We start from the raw sequence: 26,850 nt of genomic DNA, 5'->3' as shown, positions 1-26,850 counted from the left end.
AGTGAAGCTGCTCCCTCCCCTGCTCAGGTTAGCTTTGACAAGAAACTAATTTGGCCATGTGCACAGAGCAGAGCATCATGCCCACAGGCGTACCCTGAAAGGTCACCTCTTTTGAAGCATCGCTGCAATGGATTTTTGTTCCCATGGGAGGGCACAGAGGGGGGTGGGGAGTGGGGGAGAGATTTTTACATACAATTATTCTCATCAAAACATAGTACAAAATACTGAGAATTTATGGAAGATGAAGGATCATTTTCTTTAACATATCCAACCATCAGATCCCATAGGAGAGGCTGACCTGATTTTTGCCCTGTCAGTTCTGTCACTCTTCCATCAAACCTCTGCTTTTGTGACTGTGATTTGCTTCTCTAATGAGGCTAATTGTTGCTCAAAGGAATGGGGATTGGTTGCTTGAGAAAGCTACAGGATCCGGACTTTGGTGCATTCTCCAAAGTGGTGGATATGTCTCAGAACTCCTAAGTTTGTGGAGATTCAGTGCCTTCCTCATTCAGTACCTACCACCCTTCATCACAAAGGCTTAATAGGATAATTTAAATTGGAGGGAACCTCAGGAAGTTCTGTCCTTGAGGTCAGCCTAGGTTGCCTATGGCTTTATCCAGTTGGATCTTGAAAACCTCTGAATATAGAGACTGCACAAGGTCTGTTCCACTGCTTGACTGTCCTCGTGGGGAAAAGGTTTTTCATTATACCCAGACTTGTCTCCATGAAGTGGTGCAGCCTGTACTCTAAAAGTGGGGCCATCTTCAGTACTTGAGCCATGAAGTACATAAGCCAACTCCTGTCCCAGCAATAGCACTCAGAAGGATTGGAGAGGTGTCCTGTCCAATATATTGTAGTCACAGGGATATCCTGGTACCGGGGGTCATTAGTGCTGTCCAGAGAAGGGCGTCCTTAAGATTTCTGGGCACCATCATCTGAATCCAGCTCTGTATGCACGAGCATTTAAAATCACTGCTAATATTTGTATTGAGAAGGAAATGCAGGATTTGTTGTCTGTGAGTCTGTAGGAAGACTCCGTCTAGCTTAGAGACCTGTCTTGATGGGATGGTCTGTGCTGGGGGCTCGGGACTGTGAGTCCATGCACGTCACTCAAACAGCAATTGCACAGGTTGCACCTGCACAGCCCAGCAGACTTGGGAGCAGGAGCTGTTCATGTGGGTCCTCAAGAGAAGGTCAGGCTTTTGCCACGGCTTGACCCAGCAGGTTGCACCTGCACAGCCCAGCAGACTTGGGAGCAGGAGCTGTTCATGTGGGTCCTCAAGAGGTCAGGCTTTTGCCACGGGTTGACCCAGGGTGACCACGCAGAGCACAACAAGCCTGTTCCTTTTGTGCAAGGGACCACAGAGCTGCTGCGTAGCTGTTGACTGCCACAGAAACAAATGCCTTTTCATGCCAGCATTGCCGGTGCTTTCCTTTTTCTTTATTTTTCCCTGTTACACAACTGTCACAGTTACACAAGACTGGAAGAAAAAGCAGCTCCAATGAGGCACAGCATTAAAGCATTCCTACTTTGTTCCCTTTCTCCTCTTGCAAACATTTCATTGCTTGTCAACATGAATAACTTCTTGATGGTGTAGTAGAACTGTTCTTGCCACGACAAACCTCATTGCTGTATTATCCTCTCTGTGCAATGTTCATTCTTTAGATTTCATTTAGTCTTGCACATGCTATATGTGACTCAAAATAGCTTTTTATATTAAGATAGTATAGGAAGGGTTTATTTATTTGCATGTATGTTTACTTATTTAAAACAAGGTCCTGCCTGAAAACATCAGCTTTATGACTGGCTTTCCAATCTACATGAATATTTGAAAGCTTGTTAAGTACCAAACTTTGCAGGGGAATGGATTTATCTTGGAGCAACCATTAATAGCAGGATGCAAAAAACCTTTGCATAGCAAAGCAAAAATCAACAGTGCTGATTCTGACTTTGTGGCAAAGCCCAGCAGGACACGCAACGGCAGTGCCAAAGACAGCAGACATGCCAAAATACTTCAGACGCTGCTTCACACATCATTCCCCTAGTGCTCTTTGAGATTAAGATGGTGTCTGCTGACCCAAACTTGCCATCTTCCACAAGCAAACATGAGCATGGAAGGCGTAGGGGTTGGGTTTTTTGCAGTTTTTGGTCCTTGCCAGCCATGTCAGGACAATCAAGTAGGGTCTTTCCTGTTGCTTTTGTAGTACTTTGCTGAATAGCAGTTTCAGAGAGTGAGAAGGAGGATGCAGGTTCAAGACAGCAGTACATTCCCTCACTTCGAGGCTCGACCACTACCCAGGTTCAGTTTATTGTCAGATACTCACCCTGAAAATATGCATCCATCTGGCAGCCCACAGGAGGGGTGAACTCTTGCCTGGAGATAAACTTGGCTTTGCTTTCCTCCAAGCTTTCAGTACCATTCAACCATGGCTCCTGCACCAAAAGTCTTTTTTTGATGGCACGCTTGTTATTTCACTTGTTGCCTTTTTTTTAGTTCTATTCTTCCTGACGAATATGGATGAGGCAGTGCTAAGCAATGTGTCCTCCACCTCCCAGCTGATTAACGTCTTTAATAGGTGGAAGGTTTCAATCTCATCCGCAAACCTTCTCCCTTCCTAAGCAAGCCTGCTCTTTCTGCAAGGTTCAGCTCAGTTGTTTCCAGCTCTGTTTTCCAAATCAGCATGTGCTGGGCTTGTTAAGAAAGACATACACACCCCTCAAATCTAAATTTCTCATTTGCTGTATGGGGAATTCCCAACCCTGAAGGCTTAAATCAGTTCAGTAAGAACGAGTCCCTGAGAATTCATGTTTTCAGGGCAAGGAAACGTTTTCAGAGTTTCTGTGCTTCATGTAATAAGGACCTGATTTGTATTATGTACAGTCAAAATGAATGGCAGTAATGTGTTGCCGTAGAAGGAGCATGGTAATGTGTTTGCCAGACTGTGACTGACTGGGTGGGATTGGTTTTGCGATCAAGCCACCTCCTTGCGTATTCCTGCATGTGAGCTACATCCTTCGGCTCGTGTTGCAGTCAGCAGCGCTGCAGGGCTCGCTTGGGTTACCCTCATGTAGGTGCTTAGTGCTGGTTTAGTCCCACGCAGTCTCAAGCTGTGGCTGCAGGAAGGGCCAGCCCCCGGTAGCCCGTGGCATACCTGCCAGCTGGGGACAGGGGTCCTGTGCACTCAACAGCTTTTCCAGTGGCACCAGGGCTCTACGTGTGGGCACCTCAACCCAGCCTGGGTCCATGCAAGCAGCCATTTCACTGGGATGTGCCATTCTTTCAGTTACCTGAACTTACGTGTTTAGTGCCACGCGGGGGTGTCAGGGACAGCCAAGTGGATTTGGCAAGTGTAAGGCACTGCAGAGACCTTCCTTCTGGAGTGGCAGATGGAGACCAAGTGGAAGACGATGGACCGCGTTGAATAGCACCAGATGCCCACGCTGAGGCTACTGGATCACACCCTGCTCTGTAGTAGCCCTTTACCTTCACAGTATGGTTTCATCTGCTTTATGGTACATTTGCATCACTCTCCGGCCTCCTTGACGCCATCTCTACTGACTGCAATGGAGCTTAGAAACCCAGCCCACATCTCACGTGTCCTAATCTTGTACGGGATCTCCTCCTTGCTTACAGAAATAGCCAGAAACTGCAGACATGGCCTCTGAGAACATGAGTGTCAGGGGTACAGTAAGATTCGTTCCCTAAGCTGGTAGGAGGTAGCGCTGCTGGGGTGTCTGATACCACCAGTGATGGGCAGAGGTTTAACGTGTAGGTTTGCTGTCTCAGCAGTGGCACACCACCGGGGGTGGCAGATCCAGCATGCTCACCCTGCACCACACGACATGGCACCGAGATGCAACAAGCATCAACAGCAGAGCCACCCTGGTGCGATGCTGGCAGTTAATCCTGCCCTGAGCAGGGGTTATTCATTCCAGTGTATCACCACACGCATCCGGATATGCCATTTCCAGCTCCACAATCAAATCAGTTGGAGCTACTTGCACATGCCCAAACTAGTCAGACATATGCATGCATAGGGCAATCCAAGCACATCGTCCTGCATCACCTCCCCACCTCTCCCAGGAATCCTCACAGCCACTCTGAACAGGCTGTTGTCATTTAAGATGGAAACTCAGGGGAATCCAACACAGAACCTGGACATAAATTAAAGATGCTCTGAGCTATTATTATGGCACATGGATTGAGTGACTCCAGACACAAGCTCACACGAGAGGCTTCAGTTTATGACACTGGAAGAACAAACTGTTTCTGTGGCACCAGTGCTCTAGACAAATACTTGTTTCTGTGATACGCAAGGTGAAGGATGTCTTAGTAAAAAATACCTTTGTTTCAGTCTCTAATGCTTCTTGTTAATGACAGACAGATTGCAGAGGCTGTACCAGTGGAGTTTTTATCAAAAACTGTTTTGCATGGGAAGCCATTATTCACACAAACTAATTTTAGCAGCCTGAAATTTCCTGTTATTCCAGTTGCAGTATTTCTCAATTTGAAACAGCTTCACTGTTGAGCTTGGCTTTCTATTTATCAAAAGGCAGTTTTGATAATATCTTAATCTTAAAAATATAAAACATAAGAAGCATAAGAACAAGAGAATTCACTGGATTCCCAGCAGCTGGATTTTGGACCTGTCTGGGTCACATGAGGGGTTACAAAAGCTTAGGGAGCTAAGTACTGATTGCATGCATACCTGATACAATGAAGATTAAGTTAATATATGTAGAAAATAGACGATCATGTTCCAAAGCTGGAAAAGCACCTGGGGCCACAGAATGCTGCGCCTCAGCCCCTGGTTATTCATAGTCAACCCTCCTGTCCCTTCTGCGCTAGGCTGAACGCATTTTTCCCTGAATTTCCTTATGATTCTGTTCACTGGTAGGACAAGAGAATTACTGAGTTGTTATTTATAAACAGCAAGTATCTGGAGATAAATCATAGTTTCCTGTACTTCTTTGCTGCCGAGTTGTTTATTTTCAAGTAGATGTGCATAAAATCAGCAGTGATGTTTGTATGGAAGGATTAACCAGGGGCAGTACATAGTATGTTATGCCAGAAAAAGTTTCTACCATCATCCTGGAGTCGTACGTTGGGAAAAGCTGCTGTGTCATCTTGCCTGCTTGGCATCACACACAAGCCTAAGCAAGTAAGTGAGGAACAGCTTGCTTTTTCGGTACCGGAAGGTCAGTTACTGGTGGCAAAATGTACATGGGCATGTTAGATTGCTCAGGGTAACACAGTTAAACACAGGGAAAACAACCCCAAATGATTGCTCCTCAATGCTTGCTTCATAATTTACTTTTTACTCCCTGTGCTAATATGTCCTTGTCCACAGTTTCATAAGGGCACCGGTGTCAGTCAGTATGAGGGTCCATTCCCAAAATAAGAAGAAATACATGTGTTTATCCCTATAAATAGCACTTGGATGACTTCCCACACCATACATCTCAGGTCTTTGAGCACTTACTGAATTCTTTGCTCTAATCTCACCATAAAGTTGTTTGTAAAATAACCCTGGTGCCTCTTGCTACAGGCTGTACACTGACCATGCAAATTGGTTATTTAGCCTGTAGTAGTATCACCTCCAATGACAGGGTGTTTGCTTTCCCTGCTTTTTGAGGAGTAGATGTTCCTGCTATTTGCCTTGTGCTCTCCCGATAGCTTCTAGAGATGACTTCTGGCAATATCTTTCTTTTGTACATCCACCTGTGTTTTAATTATCTGCATCCCATTCTTTTTAAGGCAAGACTGGGAATAGAAGGTTAAGGGAAAATCTGTTGCTGATGTGATAAGGTTGCTAAATAATTCTGAAAAGCTTTTATTTGGCGAAACTGCGAGAAAATGATGACAACTAATAGCTGCCTGAAGCTCCCCCAGGACAATGCAGGATTTTTTCACATTGAAGACAGAGGGGTTATTTTTATATTTCTGCATATCTGACGAAAAGCAACAGAACCTCTGATAGTGAGGTCATTTTTTTCACACAGAAATATCCCAGCAGATGGAAATGAAGTTGGTGGGATTTTGATTCTGTAAGAATTAAACAAAAACTTATTATGGACTTTGGAAGGTGGCCCAGTTGCTGGAAATCCAGCAAGATTTCCTCCAACCATAAATTGCATGATAGGCCCATTTACTGGGGTTTTCCCATCCCTTACTGCTGTCGTGGTTTAACTAAAGTAATGTTAAAACTTCTGTGTCTTGCTAAACTCTGATTTTAAGGGAAAGGACAGCAAGACAGTCAGTATTTTGGCTCCCACAGGGAGGACTTGTGCCAGGATGCCTTGGTGTTCCCTTCCCACATACCACCTCCTCTCTCCTAAGGAGCTTGCTCCCTTCTTACCTGCTTTCTGCTCTAGGTCCTCAATGGTTTGCCTCCTGGAGGAACATCCCTAGGTTCTCTTATGCAGGAAGTTCATCCTCATCTCTGGCCAAGCCAGGACCAGCCCTTGGTCTACCCTCAGCCTGCTCTCAGCCAGGAGACTGGTTTGGAGGGGTGTCCCTGCCCACAACCCATAATAGAGACTAACACTTCTCTAGCTCTCACCAGCAAGGGAAAAGCAGTGCAAAATAGTCTGATTTCTGCCCTCTGCCCAGCTTCCATCAGCCCTGGCATCCTCCTGCATGATGCTGTCTCCTCGTGCGTCACACCTTCAGCCATGCAACCCTGTTAGGGGCTGTGATGACCTCCCAGACACGGAGATAGACACCCCAGACTCAAGCCATGCAGAGGAGGAGAGGAAGATCTGGATGGGTGTAGGAGATGGATTGAAAGGCTCTGGAGGATCTGGGACTCTTGCTGGGGTTCATATCTCTCTGCTCTCCCCTTTGCAGGGTTATAGCCCTCCAGCTCTGTGCTGCTCAGAAGTTTGCTGCTACCTTTTGCTGCCACAAGCATGTATAAATCACAGCAGCCCTAACTTGTGCTCTTGTACCTTTGCCAAGGTAATTAGTACAGTGCACATTTTACGAGAGTTATTTCTCTCTCTGGAGCAGCCTGACAGCGCCTCGGCATGCACAACTCTGTCTGCTCGCCTTAAAATGCTTTATCGGAGCAGTTTGGGTTTGTTTAGGGAAAGTGCTGAGGAAGGCAAGAAATTAATGAAGGGCTGTCAGGCTTCTTATGCAGAGCGCAGTGCGTCCCCTGGGGAAGAGGGACCGAGCGATGTCTCGGGGTGACTTTGGTGGAGATTTCCTCCAGCCTGGGCATCTCTACCCCAGCGGCCATCCTAACAGTTGCAGTACTGGTATTGTCAACTCCAGCATTTCCAAACCCCTCAGGAAAGCACCCAAAACCTTGAGGGTTTTGACAAAAGAGGGGGAAGGTAAAAATCAGGTTGTGTGCATCCTCCCACAAGACCTAAGCGCTGATATTCATTGCATTAAAGCAAGTTATATAAATGTTCTTCATAGATACCTATAGAGCTGGGTACTGGTTGTGGATCCAGTGTCTGCTTTAGGATACCAGATGTTTTCCCTGCATAGTGGCTTTTTGGCATTTGTTTAAATACTCCACTTTTAATGGCCCTTCTCATATGCCACTTCACCGCTGGGTTTCACATAGGAGTTGCTGCATCGAGCCCCATACACAAGTGCATGCCCGTTAAGTAGGTGTGCAGTCCTGCTCTGAATGTAAATGCTTGCCTGGCATGAGGTTATCTGACTTGCTTTTGATAATGGCAGTCATCCAGTGGGACACAAAGGAGGACTGGCTCATCTGCTTTGCAAGACAGAGAGGTTTCTGATTCAATTGAACCACAGTGGATTCATTATAATACTGCAAATTTCAGTAGAGTTCTTCCAGGTCAATATGGATCTGACGCAGATCAACATCTCACTCAGCATTTAAATTATTTATCAAGCACAGTGGCCCTTCAGAGCTAACAAAACATTGTTCCTTTCACCCTCGAGTGTTGAGTTGGTTCAAATAACCTCCAGGGCAGCCGGCTGGCTTTGGGTTATAAATAACTCGAGTATTTCATTTCTTACATTTCCCCCTTCTTGCTCTGTTGTTGCTACAGTGTAGTGTTTCAGCTAGATCTTCAGTCTGTTTATAATGGCTGGCTCTCTCCAATTAAATGCTTTATTGAGGTTGATTGACTCAGTTTAAGAAAACTGTAGGAAGAAGATAATTTCAATATCAGCGACATATGTGAAAGAATAATTTATACCATAGACTAGAGAGAAGGGAAAAAAATGCATCATCTCTGTAAAAGACAAAAGAGGCAGAAAAGCCTGTTTAACTGTGGACAGGGTGGGTTTGCTAAAACCTTGGACCAGCCTCAGAGGTAAATCTGGCACTTAGTAATCTTTACGGGCATGTCTGCACAGAGAGGGACAGACTGCTGCCTGCAGCATCGGCTGGACCTGAGGCATCTCTGACACAGGAGTTCTGTCACTGCACTTGCTTAACACAGTGCCAGATATGGTTTTGCCCATGCCCAGTGTCTGTAGAGCTGGAGGAGCCCTTCCTCGGCAGAATGCCTATCCTGCTGTCTGCAGCACTGGAAGGGTGCACCCGGAATGTTTTAGCTCGAACTAGGCAAATAATGTTCCATGTCCTGCTTGTCCCGGGGCTAGGTTTTCTGAGCAGTCTGATTGTAAATACCGAAAACCAGGACAGGACTGTCGTTAGCCTTAGGTAAGGTAGGCAATTTGATGTGGGCAGCAGAATCACTTGCAGAAGTGAGAAAGGGAAGGCTCTCCGTGTGTTTCTGCAACAGCGGCAGGTCCATGTGCAGCCTCTGCAGGCTCTGCCGTGGAGGTGGGGTGACTCCCAGCCATCCTTTTTTTGTGCCTGGGGACACAGAGCATGGTCCAACCCGCAGACGCATCCTGCCTTCCGCCTGATACCTCTGTGGGGCTCCTTGTCCTGCTTAGCTCCAGCACTTCCTCCCCATGGTGCTGGAGAAGGGGTCCGTGCAGGTGGCCAGTGGCTCCCCAGTTGTACAACAAGCCTTCCTATACCGCTGCAGTCTCTAGCACAATATAGAGACCACAGGCTGTGCTCAAAGCCCGTCCTGACGCCATGCAGGTGGCTGGATACGTGTTGTCACCTCTTGTGTGTCCTCAGCTCCCAGGGCTCTGCTGCGCCCGTATGTCTGCAGAGCCACTGCACTGCCTTTCCATCTGTGAGAGAGTAAAGCTGGTGTAAGTGGCTTGTGTAAGGTGTTGGGTGAGAACAGTCCGGGAGGACAGCCAGAGCAATGAAGCCAGTAATGAAGATGTTTGGATGGGGAATGGTTGTGCTGAGGGATGAGAGGGACTGGTGCTCTGTGGATGCAGGGTGTAACCCATGAAAGCTTCTCTTATCACGTGTATAGGAGGGGATGGAAGGGCTCACCGTTGTGTGATAAAACGGTTCCTCTGGCTAAACACCCAAAAGCATGCAGAGGGAGGTCAGGATATCTGCCTGAGTCAGTGTAGGATCAACAGCACTGCATTTCCATGCAGAATTCCTCTTTGTCCAGGACAGTGCAAATCTCCAGAAGTGGGTTTTCATGTCCCTGAACAAAATCCTCTCATGGTAGTGTTTGTCTGCTTGAAAACTCATTAGGGCAAGTCTTAAACAACATTTTTTTCTTCTTCTCCCTCTCTCTTTCTCACCCTCTTGGCAGGGATGGGTCCGAGGATCACGGCTCTCTTTTCTTTTCTCCATTAGGCTCTGTGGGTATCCCCCTTTCTATGATGAAAACGACTCCAAACTCTTCGAGCAGATCCTTAAGGCAGAGTATGAGTTTGACTCTCCGTATTGGGATGACATCTCTGAGTCTGGTAAGAAGCTACTGCTCATTTAATTGCAACAACCATGCATGCACGCCTGCCTGCCTGTGGCAGATACCCTTCACCAGGCATGAGAATGCACCCTCCATCATTTGTGGAGCCCCTTTTCACTGAAAACCATTGGGAATGTGCATTTATTTTCACTCAAATAGTTACAGGAGGTTATTTCTGCAGGAGAGCAGAAATAACGCGAGCTCGGTGTCCTTGCTCTGTCCAGCGTGGGGAAATGTCTGCCGTTTCACACACGGGAAGAAATGAATTCTAGGAACGTTTTATCAGACAGAAATGCAGTTTTCTGCTTCATTAGTGCTACTGATTAAGACAGGGGAGATATAAAAAGAAGTGTTTTATTTTAAAGATGATTATATATCCTGTTATCTCTGCACAGAACAACATTTCATGCTGCTTACATCTGCAGTCCAGATATCGTTGTGATGGATTGTTTGAAAATACATGTGATGAGAAGGTTTTTTTAAGCCCATAGGAGTTTTCTGAGAAAATATGAAGGTCTGCTGGCAGACCCCTTTGCATTTTGGGGGGAAAGTGCATCACCTAAATCAGCACAAAGATTTTCCTGCCATATTTGGCTTTGCTGTGGCTCATTCAACTACTCTGTCCTGAAACCACTGGATGCATGCCATGCTGCGATCTCCCTTCCCTCCATTATAGTGTCTGTTAAAAACATACTACCTCATGCTCAAGGGATTCCGTTTTGCTCGGTAAATTGTTTTGAAATGCACAGCATGTCCTCATGTGTGCGTGTGCTTGGAGTGAGCAATGAAACTCTCATCTTCCTGTGGCACCACCTGACCTCCTCCTTGCCTTTCCCACTCAGTTTGCCAGCATCTTCAGCAGATGTGGCCATATTCAGACCACTAAGATGAGCAGAGGCACTTGGCTGAACAGGATGCTGGCAGGCTTGAACTCTGCTGACCCTGAATTATCCGTCCCACTCCTAAATAGACCTGCAGGAGTAGACGCCTTCAGCTTTTATCTGCCATACTAAATAGCTTGGATTTAGTCCTAAAACCTTTTCATCACATCTATACTAATAAATGACAAATTACCCAGGGCCATTCTCTGGTGCTGTGACCAGATGGCACTCAATAGCCTGGTCAGTGCTGTTGGCCAGTCATCCTACAGCAGAACTGGGCATCAAAACTGTTGCTTTAAAATATTCTCTCTCTTTTTTATAGCTAAAGACTTCATTCGGAATTTGATGGAGAAGGACCCTAACAAAAGGTACACCTGTGAGCAAGCAGCACGGCACCCTTGGTAAGCAACAGTCACTGCTGTGTGAAACCCTTGGGACAGGGAGCATCGGTTTACATTCATGGGTGGAAGTGTACTGTGAGACACAGTATACTAACCTCTACTAGATAACTCTCTGCTCTTAGTCTTACAAATCCTGCCTTTGTCCTCCAGATTTTCCTGGGAAACCGTGATGGACTTTAATCTCATGCACCAACCTGTTGAGTATCTGTATAAGAATTCAGTGAAATGCTGAATTATGTATTTTGACTGTAGTGCAGCAGTGGGATATGCCAGAACGATTGAACCCAGAAATCATATTTTGGGGCCAGAGGTCAAACTCTGCAGGTGTGCAGAAAGCTATCAACCTGCTCATGAGATCCTTGCCAAAGTCACAGAAGAGCACTTAAGAGCATCCCATGAAGTAGGAGGTCCTCATCTGTGCTTCACAGATGATAGTCCACCTCCTACTTGCAGGAAGGAGCCGGTTTCACATGCTGTTTACCTTCTCTTGTTGAATGCAAGAGTTAGGAAACCCTTGAGAGGATCAGCTGAGTCTGAATTGGCTGTAGCAATGCTGTCTCTCTGCAGTGACTACAGAAAAGTACCTGGAATAACTGTATTCATAATCTAGACCCCTGTTAAGAGCTTTATGTTAGATAATGCCTTTGCACATGGGTGACTTCACCAACGTTACCCAGGGCTTATGTAGCTGAAACAAGAGTGGCTCATGTACTTTTGACCAACCCTGAGTGACTGAGCATCACCCCACACTACCAGCTGTACCCAAAAATGGGCTTTGAGTGTAAGTCTCTTAGGGCAAGGATCATTTTATATGAAATGAGATATTATTTTGGTTGCTATAATAGCTGCAACAGAAAGGAATCAATGGCATAGCATTTTCACCCCAGGTGTGCATTAGGCTGTGTTTTTATGCTATCACAGTTAGCACAAATACAATTTCTTCTTGCAGTTTCTGGAGCGCCGGCTGGTTAAAAGCATTAGGCTGTGCATTTGCAAGGGAACAGAGTTTTTCCTGAGTGTCTGTAGTTATAACTAGCTCAACAGCTTGATGGACTGCAAAACCATCCTGGTGCTGCAATTTGAGCCCAGGGATCAGCCTCAAGTAGTGTAGTTGAGTATGAAACGCATGGTAAGAAAAGCATGGGCATAGAAGTTGCCAGTGAGTTTTAAGGTAGCACGGCTTTCTGCTGAGAGTTGGAGACCTTTGTTCAGAGGATGGAGTCCGCAGCCCTCTGAGGCTGGGGAGCTTTGACAGTGAGGCTCTGGTCATCTCTGCTTCCTCAGCAGACATGAGGTTTGGACATATTCCTTGACCTTTCTCTCTCTGAAGTGACAGCACTTGGTACCCAGTTTAAAGTCATGTTAAATTTCAAAGCAGAGTAAAACTTACAGCTGTAGCTCTTCTTTCTCTGACTCTCCTTGGTTTGTGTCATGTCACTGCTGCTCTCAGTCCTGGAACTAGGTGAAAAGTAAATCCCTTCAAAGGTTTCTACCATTCTGGTTTACTTGCTGATACAAGTTTGACCAATACACAGGATGATGAATTACCCCATGATTAATTAATGATTTGACACTCATAGTGGGAATGATGTACTGATGTCTGACTGCAGTTTGTCAGTCACTGTGATCACAAATCAGGCTGAAGATAAGATTGAGGAGCAGCCTTTACAATTAAGTTTTAGGAAAGGCTTGGGATGCAGAAGGCAGTGTAAATCATTACAAAAAGCAGGTTCTTGCTCTTCATCCTCTATGCCCATGACAACGAGAAACGTTTTACAGATGTTTTTTAGCTGCATCAGTGGCTGGCATCAATACAAATGAAAGATGAGGAGACGTCAAGACCTGGGCCTGCCCTTTTTCCAATGTCCCGTCAATAACTGCGTTGTCTCTGTGACAAAAAGGAAATTTGGGAAATGAAATCCAGCTTTCGTGAGCTGAAAAAAAAAAAAAAACCCAACCCATTTCTAAATGACACTGACCTGAGCCTCAGGAAATTAAACAAGTTACAACAGTCAATGTTAGACATACAGAATAAACAATGGGAATGCAACTCCCAGCAGAGAATGAGGTGACCATTCGTATAACTGAAAGGCAGATTTTCCAAAGCCTTACATCCAAGATACACAAAACGTAAGCATCCAGTTCTTGGCCCCGCTTCATCTGTGTTGGTTGCTGGAGTGCAACAAAGAAACGTGGCACTTGTAACACACACAGCTTCTGGGACCTCCTAAAGGAACAAAATGATAAAAAGTGCTTTCATTCCTTTTTCTTTTTTTACTTTTTCTCTCTTTTGCATGTCATGGCCAGGGGCCAATGGAAACTCACAGGCTGCTCCATAATTTTCAGTACTTTCTGCAGAATCAAGTCTTCCATTTAAAAACAGCCCCCTGCAAATGGGTTTTCCCCCATTTCTGTGGCAGGGGGTCTTCTTCTTCCAGGCTGACTTTGCAAGGCAGTGGTTCATTTGCAGAGCTGCCTCCCGACCCTGCAAACCGTGTCTCAGGGTCAGACATGCACATGGCAGCACAGTAGGGAGGGTTAAAATATTTACCGTGTTTCCACCCCATGTCCCAAATCCACCTCCCTTCAACACAGACACAATATGTGACAGTGGATTACGCAAGAACAGTTGTACAGTGAGAGCAAAGTATGGAGGTTTCCAAAGATAGGGCTTCAGATCTACCTCTGTCCTCCCCAGTGAGCTCTTGAGCAAAACCTGGTGTCTCATCCCTCTGTGCTCTGGAAGGCTTCCTGTAACAGAAGTGTTGCAGTTATGGACCTCTCTGGAGAGTGCTGCAGTGAATTTTTGGAGGGTTTGGATCCTGTAGTGGTAAATGCTACTTAAATGGCTTTTTGAATAATCGAGGTTACTCACCTGGATATTTTCTGTTATTTCAGGGTTAGTGCTAGGATCTCCTTTTGCCAAGCCATTGCTCAAGAAGCAGTTTCCACTCAGATTGCTTATGCCAGGAAATAATGATGTTTTTACTGCTTCTCTTCTCATTCTAGCCACTGTATCTGTTGCATTGACATCCTCCCCTCCCCTTTGAAGGAGAGGAAGGCCTTTTCAATGGAGGAGGAGAGCTCGGTGCTTCCTCTCAATGGACTGCTGTGTCCTTCTCTCAGCCTGGACATATTTAAGTTTCCAACAAGTCCAGGCTTGAGTTCGTCTCTCTCGTGGTTGCATTCAGTGTTGCAGCAGTCAGAGATAAGGATGTAAGTGTTCAGCCAACAGAGAGAGGGTACCATGCCTTTTATTATGGGGGCATCCCACACTACCTTTCCACATGAATATGTGTTTTTCAGCATACCCCCATTAGCAACATCACTTTCCACAGTGTCTACATAGCGTTGTCTTCTCTGTGTGATCAAACGTAATGAGGGATGTAAGACTGCTGATTTAATGGGAAGAGATGGTCAGAGCAGACCCAAGTGATCCCATAAATGATACGCTGTTGCGTCAAGTAGGTCTTAATGCCATCCCACAAAAGGTATGTTTTTGTCCGCAGGATTGGTTCTGTAGAGCAGCGTAACTGGAGCAGCATCTTTAAACCCTATAGTTCGCATGAAGTGAAATCCTGATTCCACTGAAGTTAACGGGACTTTTGCCACTGACCAGTGAGAGTCAGGGTTTGGCTGTGCAAATGGTAGAGAATTTGTTTGGTGCTGGGCAAATGGTAGAGAATTAGAATATACAATGAGATGGCTCCATGTAGTGACATTTTCCAGCTTTCTCTTTTTCTTCCTTCTGCAAAATCTCTTCCTGCAGTATCAGATCATTGGGATCAGCCACAAATTAGGAAGAAATCTATCAAATCATGAATGCTTAACACATACACTGTAATCTGATGGTGATAAAAAGAGTTAACTGTGCATGGCATGGCTACCTGGCCGTGAGATTTTTTTGTTTCAATATATAACATTTGCGAAGAACAAACTGATTCCAAAATATACCTCATGTTAATTACCATGTTTTTATTAAAAACTTCCAAACAAGGCTTGCAAGAACTGGATCTTGCAAAATACTACGTTTGTGCCTTTAAGGTTAATAATCTCTTTGAATTTCGGGAAACTGCTCAAGAATAGCTAGCTATTCACATGACTAAATGTTTGTACAGGATCAGACCCTAAAAAAAGTAAATACTTTTTCCCAACGGCCCACTTTTCTGTGCTGTATCTGCTCCCCACATGCCTGCATTTACGTGATGTTTTGCTATTTATAATCAAATGGCCTTGGCAGGGGGACGGAATGTTAAACTCAGAGTTGGCAGAAAAGGAGGCTAATAATTGCAGTGAAGTATGGTAGCTGAAAGAGTACAATATGTAGGACTTGTTGGTATAATGATTGCACACAGCCTGTAGAATCTGTCCATTTATACAGATTTCTCCAGTTTAATATACAGGTGATTTATGCTTTCCATTGGTAAAGTTAGTTATTTTACAGCGTTATCTTTCACTGAGGTTTGAACTGTTTATGCTGTGTTGCAAAGGTGCAATGTTCTGCTTAGTTGTTCCACTGTGACTTTTTGAAAAGGACGTCAAAATGAAGGTAACAAAAGAGTAGCATAATTTTGCTGCAGCTTGATACATTTTACTCTTTCTCTAGCTCTTACTAATGACAGCAATTAAATTTATTAAATATACTGCCACGTCAGAACCCACGTCCTGTTTAGGGCAGTCACTCAGGCTGCAGTGATTGAGGGTGAGGAGCAGAAACCCAAGGACCTGATTTTTCCAGTTAAAGGATCACACTGTGCTCCACATCACGTCAAGCTGGGTCCTGCAGCCCCACATTCAGCCTCCAGGCTTGGGTCAGTGGGAAGGAAAACAGTCCTCAGAGGGGGAAGAGAAAATCCAACAGTTAGGAAGCTGGTATAGGAATGGGAAGGCGTGCTGTGAATTTAGTTACTCTGTCATGCATTTCCCCAGTGACCTTAAATGGGATTTAGAGCTGTGTGCTGAAAGCTGGTTATGGCATCAAAGGCAGCTCGGGACATCTAAATTCAATGTATGTGTCGCCTCCTGTATAGACTGTGTAGGGGAGAAGGAGGTTGTGGCACCTTAATTAGACGCCTGTGTCCACAGGTATGAGTGTGGCCCTCGCCTTTCCCCGCTGCTCACTCCTGGACGTGCTGACGTCCATCCCCGCCCACGCTGAAGAATCGCAAAGCTTTGGCAAGGGTTGAGCCTCTGCAAATTGTGACCATGACCTTGCGTATTTATTGTGTGCCAGGGAGCACAAGCCAGATAATAATTTCCACCCAGGGAAAGGACATGGTTTACAAAGAGCTCCATTCTCAGACAATGTTGTTTGAAGTGTGAAAAGGGCTCCCTGGAGGGAACTGCTGTGTTTACAACATTAAATCAAACTCTTATCAAGTTCGTCCCTGCACTCTATTTATTTTGGAGCACCACTGATACGGTATATGTGTGTGTATATGTATACACATGCATGTGTGTATGTGTTTGTATATATATATATGTATATATAGAAGAGTTATGATCATTCAGCATTATCCATTACAGCTAACTCCATGTTTCCTGTCATCATACTCAAGAGTATTTCCAAGCACTGTTTGGCCAGCACAGCATTTCAGTTGGCTGCCTTCAGTATGAAGCTTCAGAAGATAATGGTAGATGAAAGACTCTGTCCACCATCGTGGGCAGGCAGGATGCGAGAGACGTGCTTGCAGTATGCTAACACAGAACCATCCAAAAGGGTATTTACTGCTTTTGTCTTTGTTGGAGGTTCCTCTCAAGGCTTAGAAGTGGTATGGCCAGATAAATTGCTGTAATAGCTTTGAACCCAGATAGAAAGCTAAAATAAATTAGATAGTATGAAATAATATTTGATCATTAGATCATATTCCTCTCCTGTGCAGGGCCAGATTTGTTATGGTTCTTCATGAGAAATATCCTTCCTAGCTTCAGTGGAAATGTTTGTGATGGAGAGTAGTCAGATTGTGACCCTTGGTATCCAATTTTGTGTGTTGAGACACTTATCTGTTTACAACTGGATGTAAGACCAGCTTCAGGACAAAGTTCCCCACACCATCATCAGGATGTAGCTGCTTTCGGGTGAAAAGCAGCTGAAAAATGGAGAACTGGAGAGAAAAGTCAGGTGCCAGTTAGGCTAATCAGTCCTTGCCCGGTTCTGGGTGATGCTCAGCATGATAACAGATCATTTGCTTTGTTTTCTTTTTGTATACATGGGGGGTAGGTGGAAGTAATATCTTTTTCTGGGCCAACTGGTATAGCTGGTGAAAACAAGCTTCAGTGCTGACACAGTTAACTTCAATGTTAACTGTAAAGCCAAGAACTATTGCTCAGGGTTTGACTCACTATGCATCAGTTTGATCTTCTCGGAGACCAAAAATGGCTGTTTCTCCGGTAAAATTGAGCTGATCCCTGTGGGAAAAGGGTATATAGTGCAGAAGAGGGAGGAAGAAAGAAAGGTTCTAAGGGATTTTTGTCCTAAAAGGAAAAGCAAGGTGGTTTAGAGCGTGTAGACTTGGAGAGTTAGGGAAAGGTGGAAGGGCAATTATAACGTGCTCTAAAATGAGTATCCTGTTAAATTGCATGCATTATCTTCTCAGCATGGGAACTAAAGTTTGTGCTTAAGTGCATTCAGTATAGATGTGTTGATGCTCATGACACCCACCTCGGGGAGAGGGGTTTCTGTGCCCATTTTTCAATCTCTAACGCTTGATTGTATAAAAGATGTGAATTCTACGTGCTCACCTCCACCTCTCTTGCCTGTGTCCTTAAACCACCACGTCTCCAGCAAAACACCAGCAGAGAATGGATGATAAAATGTCTTTTCATTTTGCTAGAAGTAAAACCATACTACAAACACTATAATGCCGTGAGTATTTTATAAAAGTTTGAAGATCATCCAAGGCAAAAATACAGCCTAAAAGCAGAGTCCTCATGTTACAGCACTGCACCCTTAACAGGATAGTTCTTCAGAGGCGGCTTGGAGAGCGATCCCACACCCGGCTTTGGCAGCCAGGGCTGCGTTTTGAGCCACACTGTTCAGCATACCAGCACGTGTTTGAACGGATCCCACTGTGCTAAATGAGCCCCAGCACTGCTGTTAGTCTGATTAAAAACTGACATCCACAAGGTGCTAATGCTGCTGACGAGACCTTAGATGTAGGAGGGTCCCCGTCACTGCATTGTTCAAGGGCTTCACAGGGTCCATCCCCTTGTAAAGTAAACAACTACTATTCCCCCTATTTGGGAAACACCCAAATACTGAGACTGTTTTTCTGCAATTACCAGAATTGCATAGTGAACATAGAGTTAGTAGTGGTAGAAGGCAGTTTGTGAACTATTGGAACCAGCAGTTTCTTACTGAAACCACCAGCCTTACAGAAAATAATCCCTAAAGACAAATAAATATATAGCCTGTATTTGAGCTACACACCTAATGAAAGGTTTCATATAGCAAAAATGCATTTGCAAGTCTTTGTGGCAGAAAAGATCTTCTGGAAGAGCTGGCAAGAGTATCATACCCCAAAAACTTGTTCTGCGATGTTTCCCAAATAGAATTTGACAAGTGGGAAACATGATCTGTGCTTATACAGCTTGTTAACAAACTTGTTCATAAAGCAAAATGCTTCATTAGCTTTGGAGGAAAAATGTTCTTTGAAAATATAAGCAAATTCTTTCTTAGCAGCTTGGTCTTTTTCATCCGTTAATGAGCAGATATTTTGGCTTGTAGCTGCCCACATATTAAGTGTTCAGCTTAGTTTACTTCTGCAGATCTGTGGGATGACGGGCACTGCTCCCAGCTGGTCAGTGTTGAGGGTACCTGCCTTCAACAAGGACAAATCCTTGGGCAGAGCAGTCATTTTGGAGTGACAGGCTAGGAGTTTGTGTTTCCACTGGGAAACTCTGCTAGAGTCCATCTGGAATAGAGTGGAAGGAGAGTGGATGCCAATCTCCTCCAACACTTGTGCGCCTAAGCTAATGAGCTCGGCGGGGCAGGCAGGAGCTAGTTTTCTCAGGCTTCTTTCTGCTCAGCTCTTCGTGGAAGCGACCTGGAGACCGTCAGGGACTCTCCGTGTCACGTCATTTGAGTGGCAGCACAGGGACCCCGGAGAGGGTGTCAGGTGCCATTTGGGAGCCATGCCTTGCTCATGCTACCAGTTCTGTCTACTTGAGATAGAGGTTATGTGACGGTGGTGGTCAGACAATTCCCAGTTGGATGTGGGCTACCCTGAATGGGAACCCTACTCCTTCCTGCCCACAATCCTGCTGGCTCCAGTACTCCTGAATAACTCAATATAGGTCAGCTCAGTTGCAACAGGATGGGATTGATGGCTGTCCACTCTTGGGAGATGGGGGTTTAGCCCCTCATCCTCGTCCCAGGAATAAGTAGTTCCTCTCATCTCTCTGTCATCCTGGGTGAGTGTTGCCAGCAGGAAGGAGGGGAGCAGCTTGGAGAAGACCAGTCCCAGAGAGCACTTCTTAGATGCGCTGTTGACATGCAGGTAGAAAAAGCTGTACGCCCTTTGAGGAACAGGGTTACAGTTTGGAATGATGTGGGCAAAATGAAAAGAATTTCTCCAATTCGTGGGACACATAAATGGCAACAGCAGTCTGGGGTATGTAAGCAGAGTTTCGTCTTTTAAGAAACACAGAGGAATGCTGTTGTTCTGCTGCCTTAGTTGGAAAACAGTGAACTGTTAGGGTACCGGCCTCTAAGGAAGATGTGGACTCATTGGAGAAAGTCCAGGGAAGCTCACTAGATCAGAGGATTAGAAAATATGAGTTATGAAGAAACAGTGAAAGAATCAGTTTGTTTAGTCTAGCGAAAAGAAGACAGAGAGAATACATGATAACAGTCTTCAAATATGTGAAAGGATGCTTCAAAGACAAAGGGAATAAACTATTTTCCATCTTTTTTGGGAGGCAGTGGGGCATTGGAATAGATTGCCTGAGCAGTCTCCATCTTTTGGAGATCTTTAAGGACTGGTTAGCTAAATTTCTGTCAAAATTATTTTGACAGAACTGGGGTGGGACTAGATGACCGCTCAGTCCTCCAGACCCTCTGATTATTTTACTGGAGGTCCCCAGACTGGGAGGCTCTGGGCCTGATGGATTCTTCAATTTCTTACTCTTTTTTATTGTTAACTGACATTGGGTTTCTACACTGTGGCTAGAAACTGATTTCTGAAAATGTCACACACAACACAGGAGGAAATCTTTGCTTCCTGGCTTCATGTATATTAGATAGCACTAATTACCCCAGCACATGGCCCAACATCAGTTCACTGTGGTGCCTACTCTTCCAACAGATCTTGTGCCTTCAGAAGTTAAAAGAATCAATAAAATTCCCTCAAAATAATTGTGTTTACTAGAGATTTGAATGTGTCTTTATGTGTTCAAGAAACTGCAAGATCAGTTAAATTTTTAGGTTGAGCATTGTGCACCTTGTTGTTCGTGCAGCCTCTGCTGCTTTAGTGAGCGTCCATGTATCTGCTTTCCTGTAAATCTGTATTAATCACGATGAATGTCTATGTATGCTGCAGGGTGGCAGGAAAATCTCCAGCGCAAACAGAAATGAGACAGTTTGGAGTGGCTCTGGAAGCTGCTGCATGGCTGAGGCTAAAAGTAGTCTCAGCCTGTTGATGTTAAATCTTTAGATGTAAAGAAGAAGGAAAAAAAAAAAAGGTAGAATGTTTTCATCTAGGGCTGTAATGGTGATAGAAAGCAGCCACGCACCAAGAAAATAAGGTTGTACCTCTTTGTAGCTGCCAGACCTACAAGCCTTATCTACGCTTGCCTTTACTGCCCCAGATTTTCCACCGCTGCTGCCAGCAGAGACAGCAGTGGGAAGTTTGAACCCTCATGTGAATGAAATCATCATCACTGCAGGAGCAATCACACCTTGGACCAGCCAGGAAGAGAAGAAAACATATTCAAACAGATCTCCTAAAACGTGTCTTGTCTCTCCGTTTCAGGATCGCTGGTGATACCGCGCTCAACAAAAACATCCATGAGTCGGTCAGCGCTCAGATCCGGAAGAACTTTGCAAAAAGCAAATGGAGAGTAAGTGCCCCATCCTCAGGGACGACTCTTAGACACATAACTCCGCTAACGCGGCGGCCGTACGGCCACCCTTTCTGCACGCTAGTGCTTTTGTGCCTCAAAATTTTGGTCAAAATAGTTGGCCCAGTCTTTGGTTACGTGGGCTTGGGGGGCCTCTTAAGGAGGAGGCCACTAACCAAGTGTATGAACATGGTGAGTGTGAGCGGTGGGGCTGCTCATAGCTGCAGAGTTGGGGTCAGCACTGTGGGGGACGTGAAGCAATGTGGACACTCTGTGCTGGTGCAAGGATGTGTCTAATACGACTTTTCCCTGTGGGCTGCCACGTCCCAGCTGAGTGCTAGAAGGAGCAGTGGGGAGCAGGACCAGGGCAGAAATGCGTACGGTTTGTTATTGCTGTTTCTAGCCTAGAAAACTAGAAATTGGGAAAAGTTTGAAAGGTGATGGGCTCGTTCACTTCTAACAACTCTGAGCGGCCAGGAGAAAGTAACCCTTCCACCTCCCATTTTTTTTTATTCTCCCTTTCTTCCTTGGTTTTCTGCTCCAGCAAGCGTTTAACGCCACAGCGGTCGTGCGACACATGAGACGGTTACACCTTGGCAGCAGCCTGGACAGCGCCAGCGCCAGCGTCTCCAGCACCCTCAGCCTTGCCACGCCGCTTCCCGACGCAGCCACCCGGAAAGATTGTGAGTAGCCGACAGCCCGGCACAGCTCCCAACGTGGCGGCCGAGCAAATTCGCGGGATCCCCGTTTTCTCCTCAACCCCCAGGCTGCAGTCCTCCCCCTGCCTGTAGGTTTGGCTTTCTGCAAGCAGGTGTTAAAATAACGACTAAAAAGGGACTGAGACCTTCGTTTTTAGACAGCCAAAAAAATAACAATTCCATTGGAGAAGTTTATGCACTAAAAAAAAAAAGAGTTTTCAGCTCGGAGCATTTTTGAGAGAAAAACACTGTGGAGAATAAGGACTTTTGGTTGGGAAAAAGACCCAGACCCCCACAGCAAAAAAAAGTTTTGTATTTGGTTGAAAGCTGAAAAAGTTTACTCAAACTGTTTATGTTTGAGTTTCCAGTATTATGATAAGACATTTTTCTGTAAAAACTGGCTTGTTTTCCATTTCAGTTTTCCATGGGGGAGACTGATCCTGCCAGTCTGACCCAGCTTCCCTCTCCCTGGGCCAAATTAAGCTCCTGTACGAAGAGGCTCATTTGTCTGAGCAGGACTCTCGCTCTGTACCCCACAACGGGACTTGGCCCCCTGCCTTCTTTGTTATATGCCATAGTTGGGACCTTCAAGCTGTCTGATGGAGTCAGGTGCTGGGGATATATATTCTTCCAAATGCCAGGGAAGGAGACATGGCAGCAAAGGGATCGTTTGGAATACAGAAATTCATCCTTTGTAATGAAGCCTATTTAATCTCTGGCTTCTGAGCATTTCTTATATTTCTTTCTGTCCATCTGCAGAGATTTTTATATCGTGCAATGGAGGGTTGTGGATATTACAATTAGAGGAGATTATTTAAGGTGCATCGCACCTTAGATTAAAGAGGAATGCTAATAGCTGAGGGTTGCAAGGGCTTCCTTCCCTGGGGACTGAAGTGGTCATTTCTGCACTATACCCCACACTATTCTGGAACCGAAAGCACCTACCATTCAGGATGAATTTTGGATGGCACTGCTATCTGGCTCTGCTACCCTTGCTTGTCAACCTCTGCTCCTTGACAAGGACATGCCACCAGCAGCAGTCCCTGAGGCTCTGGATGGAAGCTGTGGTTTCTCTTGCTGTCATGGGCACACTTTCCCCTGCTGCTGGGGTGGGATCTGCCGTCTGGGTGCGGCATGAGATGTTTTCCCAGCCTGTGCCACAGCTGAGCCAGAGCAGACCCTTTTCTCTGATGGGAGTTCATGCCCAGTGCCCAGTTTGCAATGCCCAGAGCCAAATCCTACAGCTGCTGCTGAAAAGGCATCACTGTGCTCCTGGCACACATCTGGCACCTGCAAAGGAGCAATGCAGCGAGGTAGAAAACCCCTCACCGGGGAGAATCGCACCTTTATTTTGTTTCATGCCACACTGTGGCTAAGCTGGTCCCCAGTTACTTCTCGAGCATCTGATGGAATGCTTTGCTGTTAAACGGGTGGGTGATTAATCTCTGTCCATCCGTTTGATTCATCTCAAATGGTGTTAATTAATAGCATGGAGTAGTTTGAATAGTAACGTAAAAACATCTGTGAACAAGGAGGGTGGGAAGAGAACAAAGCCTGTTTGACTGCTACAGAACCCATGAGGTCTCTGTACAGAATCCGACCATACTGTGCAGTGATGGAGAAGTCAGCCAGGTTATGAAGGATAAAACCAGATGTGTTAAGAAAGGTGGAGTTTTTTCATGTCAAAACTACGAGTCAGAAAAGTATTGAAAGATTTCCAAGCATCCCAGGTTGAGTCCAGCTTGCCAGATAATACGGAAGAGCTTCCCTTCCTCAAAGAAATTAACTGAAGAGTTAGAAGGTGCTGGAACCCCAGAGAACCCGTGAGGAGAGCAGCAAATACAAGGAGTGACATTAAGAGGGAGCTGACATATCAAATGCACTCTACCAAATACCTCCTGTTGGGAAAAAGGAAACCTCTGAGGTCTCCCTCCTGCCTCTTTCTTTCTCACTGGTTTCCTCTGGGGACAGATTTCTTGCACGAGAAAGATCCCGTGCAGCAAGTTACATGAAACAGCTGTGCCACCATTGCAAAACATAATGCTGCCTAATGCTGTTAATAGATGTTTAATGAGCTCTTCAAATAGTTTCACATGCAGCAATTTCACATCATTGAAGACAATTAAATACAGCCTGAGAGTAGGTTGTGTCAGGCTACATCCTAATTCCGTTCCCTGTATTAGGGCAGAGTAGAGATGATGCATCAGGCTGGATTATGCTACCTGTCAGGGATGTCTAAGTGAATCAGTTGGGATTTCTCAAGTGTGTTGGCCTGATTCGCTGTCCGTGCCTGGTTCATTCTGTTTAGACATGATTGGACTGCCTAGATTAATTACAGCACCTAGGTCTCTGTATTTTTAAGATAATAGATAAATGGCAGCGTGAAGCCAAGATGTCAAATGTTGATACTGTTGGGAAACAGGATGTGGCCAAGTGTAATACAAGATAGTTATCCCTGAGGTTAAAATGCTACCTGGAAGCACAGAAAAGTAGGTAAAAGTCATAAAAAGCATCAAAAAGATCCTGAGTAGTCAAGGGGCCATACCAAACTCCAGTCTGAGAATATATTAATATAGGATTCACCCATCCTTTATTCACCAGGCTGGAAAAATGAACTGTGTTTCTAATAGCTCTGAGCCTGCATCTTGTCAGAACAAGGTGACCGTGCCAGGTCCCTGTTCAGCAGCTTTTCTTGCACCAGAACTGCCTTTGTGCATCGGTGCCTACAAGGCTGCCAAGCTGCATGGAGAGTTGCATGTGCTGGCAAAATCTGGGGATCTTCCCTGCAGGGTCTGAGCAGCTGCTGGTAGAGGGGCAGTTCATCCATGGAAAGCCCTGGCAAGGATATATTTTATTTCTCTTCATTAGTGCTTTCCACAGAAACTGCTGATGTGCTGGAACAGTAAAATCTTGAATCTGACATTCAAAACCCAGCCTGCTTTGGGTTTTCAGGGGTTATGCTTTGAGGGTTTTGGTTTTTAAAGCTGTGGTGGAGGGTTCACTGGAAGCAGAAACTTTCTATAAACATTTTAATTTAGCTAAAACCTCTTTTTTTGTAAAAAATACCATAGAATCACAGAATGGTTTGGGTTGGAAGGGACCTTAAAGACCATCTATTCCAACCCCCCTGCCATGGGCAGGGACACCTTCCACTAGACCAGGTTGCTCAAAGCCTCATCCAGCCTGGCCTTGAACACTTCCAGGGATGGGGCATCCACAGCTTCTCTGGGCACCCTGTTCCAGTGCCTCACCACCCTCTCCGGGAAGAACTTCTTCCTGATATCTAATCTAGAACTACCCTTTTTCAGTTTAAACCCATTACCCCTTGAGCTGTCAATACAGGCCTTTGTAAAAAGTACCCCCACAGCTTTCTTGTAGGCCATATCTGTCGGAAGTCTTTGATTAGTTCAAAAGGTACTTCCTGGTTAAATTTTGAGTTCAGCCTACATCAACCTACATCTCTTAGCTGGAAGCCCTGGAGACATACCGGCAAAACTGGAGCGACATAAGCTGTTGCTAGAATGATACCCAAGTCACACAAATTTACATTCCCTCTAGGTTTACTGCAACTCGCCAACAAATTTGACCCACTGCACTTTTTTATCAGCAGCTTTGCAGGATGCCTGGGGAAATTTTTTTAGTCCAGGTGCACAGTCTCTTCATTTAGCTAGATGGCCATGATGAGAAGTTTAATCATCTTTAACATGCCCATGAGGAAAATTATTCTGAGCAAGTACAATGCTGGAGGGATTTTTGAATCCCAGAACTCCTTGTCTTCAGCCCCCAAAAATGTGGAATAGCTCTGGTTGAACACATACCAAAGCTGGACATTTATTCATTGTGACATTTAACTGCCAGTGGTGGCAGTAGGTGCCGTGGGCCAGGAGGGCAGAAGATGCCCCGTGGAGGTACCCAACCAACCCACCGCTGCGGGAAGAGCAGGAGTGCCGTCTCCGGCTGCGGTCCTCTCCGCTCTGTAGCTTGCTACGGAAGAAACGCAGCTTTGCCCACATTCCCACCTCCAAAAATAACATTTCTAACTGTGTTTCTGGCTTTCCTTTTAGGTATGTCTCCATCCACTCTCTGTAGTTTTGTTTCATCTGCTTCTTCAGGCGTTTCTGCAGTAGGAGGGGACCGGAGACCCAGACCCACCACAGTGACCACAGTGCACACGGGGAGCAAGTGAGAGCCGGGGCGGCGAGGAGCGGGCAGGCGGCTGGGCTGGCAGGGTTCCTCTGTGCGATCCCACCCCGTGGTGCACGCTCAGCGAAGGACTAGAAGAAAGAAGATTTTTTTATGGCCATATTTTATACTGCAATTCTGAAATGTTTCATTTATCACAAACTGCAATGACTCCAGGGGGAACGGATCTAACAGTCTCTGGTGCTGTACATATATATACATATATATATAAATATATATATATATATGTGAGTCTAGCAATGTTCTAACTAATGAACACTTATTCTTTTCCCTAGTGATTTACTCTTTTCTCAGTGTAGGTAACAGTATATGTTGTATTTTTTTTTCCATTATCTATGAACATCTCAACTGGATTATTTAAATAGAGGTACTTTTCTGAGCATTATATTTTTTCTTCTTTTAAAAAGTACTTCCGGTCATGTCCCTCCTCCCACTTGGCTGGGGGATAGGCTCTTTCTGTAGGTAGGAATTGGTGTTAACTTTGCAACACGGGAGGATTTCAATGGCATGCCATTTCTCGCTCTTCAAATTGGACTGCAAGCCTGTCTGGCTTTAGCAGAACTGTTACAGCTCAGATTAAGAAACTGCTGTTTTACCTCCCCTCCTCCTCCTTGAAAGCCATGGCGAGAGTTAAATTGCCACCAGCTGGGGGTCAGCTCATCCTTGGCCTCATTCCTGTAGGGCTGGGGCTCTCCATCACCCCGCTTTCAGAGGAGAGGCTGGTACACGATACTGGTCAGGACCTGACCAGAGCTGAGCACACTAATTGACAGAGCACGGTCTCATCCTGCAGCTCCTGTCTCCTTGGATCGCTG

At 45.4% G+C, this 26,850-nt stretch overlaps 1 protein-coding gene across 1 annotated transcript in view; it reads left to right on the top strand.

Annotated features, from left to right (window-relative positions):
* LOC104504505 (calcium/calmodulin-dependent protein kinase type 1D) overlaps positions 1-26,349 on the top strand; it is a gene marked incomplete at its 5' end in the record, with an annotated part of 40,636 nt that extends 14,287 nt beyond the window's left edge. Inside the window, 5 exons of the mRNA XM_010149192.1 lie at positions 9,679-9,791; positions 10,997-11,075; positions 21,047-21,134; positions 21,679-21,817; positions 25,897-26,349. Coding sequence (XP_010147494.1) covers positions 9,679-9,791; positions 10,997-11,075; positions 21,047-21,134; positions 21,679-21,817; positions 25,897-26,018 — 541 coding nt within the window. The remainder of the gene's footprint in view (positions 1-9,678; positions 9,792-10,996; positions 11,076-21,046; positions 21,135-21,678; positions 21,818-25,896) is intronic.
* Positions 26,350-26,850: the final 501 nt, after the last annotated feature.

This window comes from Eurypyga helias, unplaced genomic scaffold (genome assembly GCF_000690775.1).
Source record: "Eurypyga helias isolate BGI_N326 unplaced genomic scaffold, ASM69077v1 scaffold1533, whole genome shotgun sequence".
Classification (NCBI taxonomy): Eukaryota; Metazoa; Chordata; class Aves; order Eurypygiformes; family Eurypygidae; genus Eurypyga; species Eurypyga helias.
Note: the sequence above shows the minus strand (reverse complement) of the source record. Positions and strands in the feature narration are given on the sequence as shown.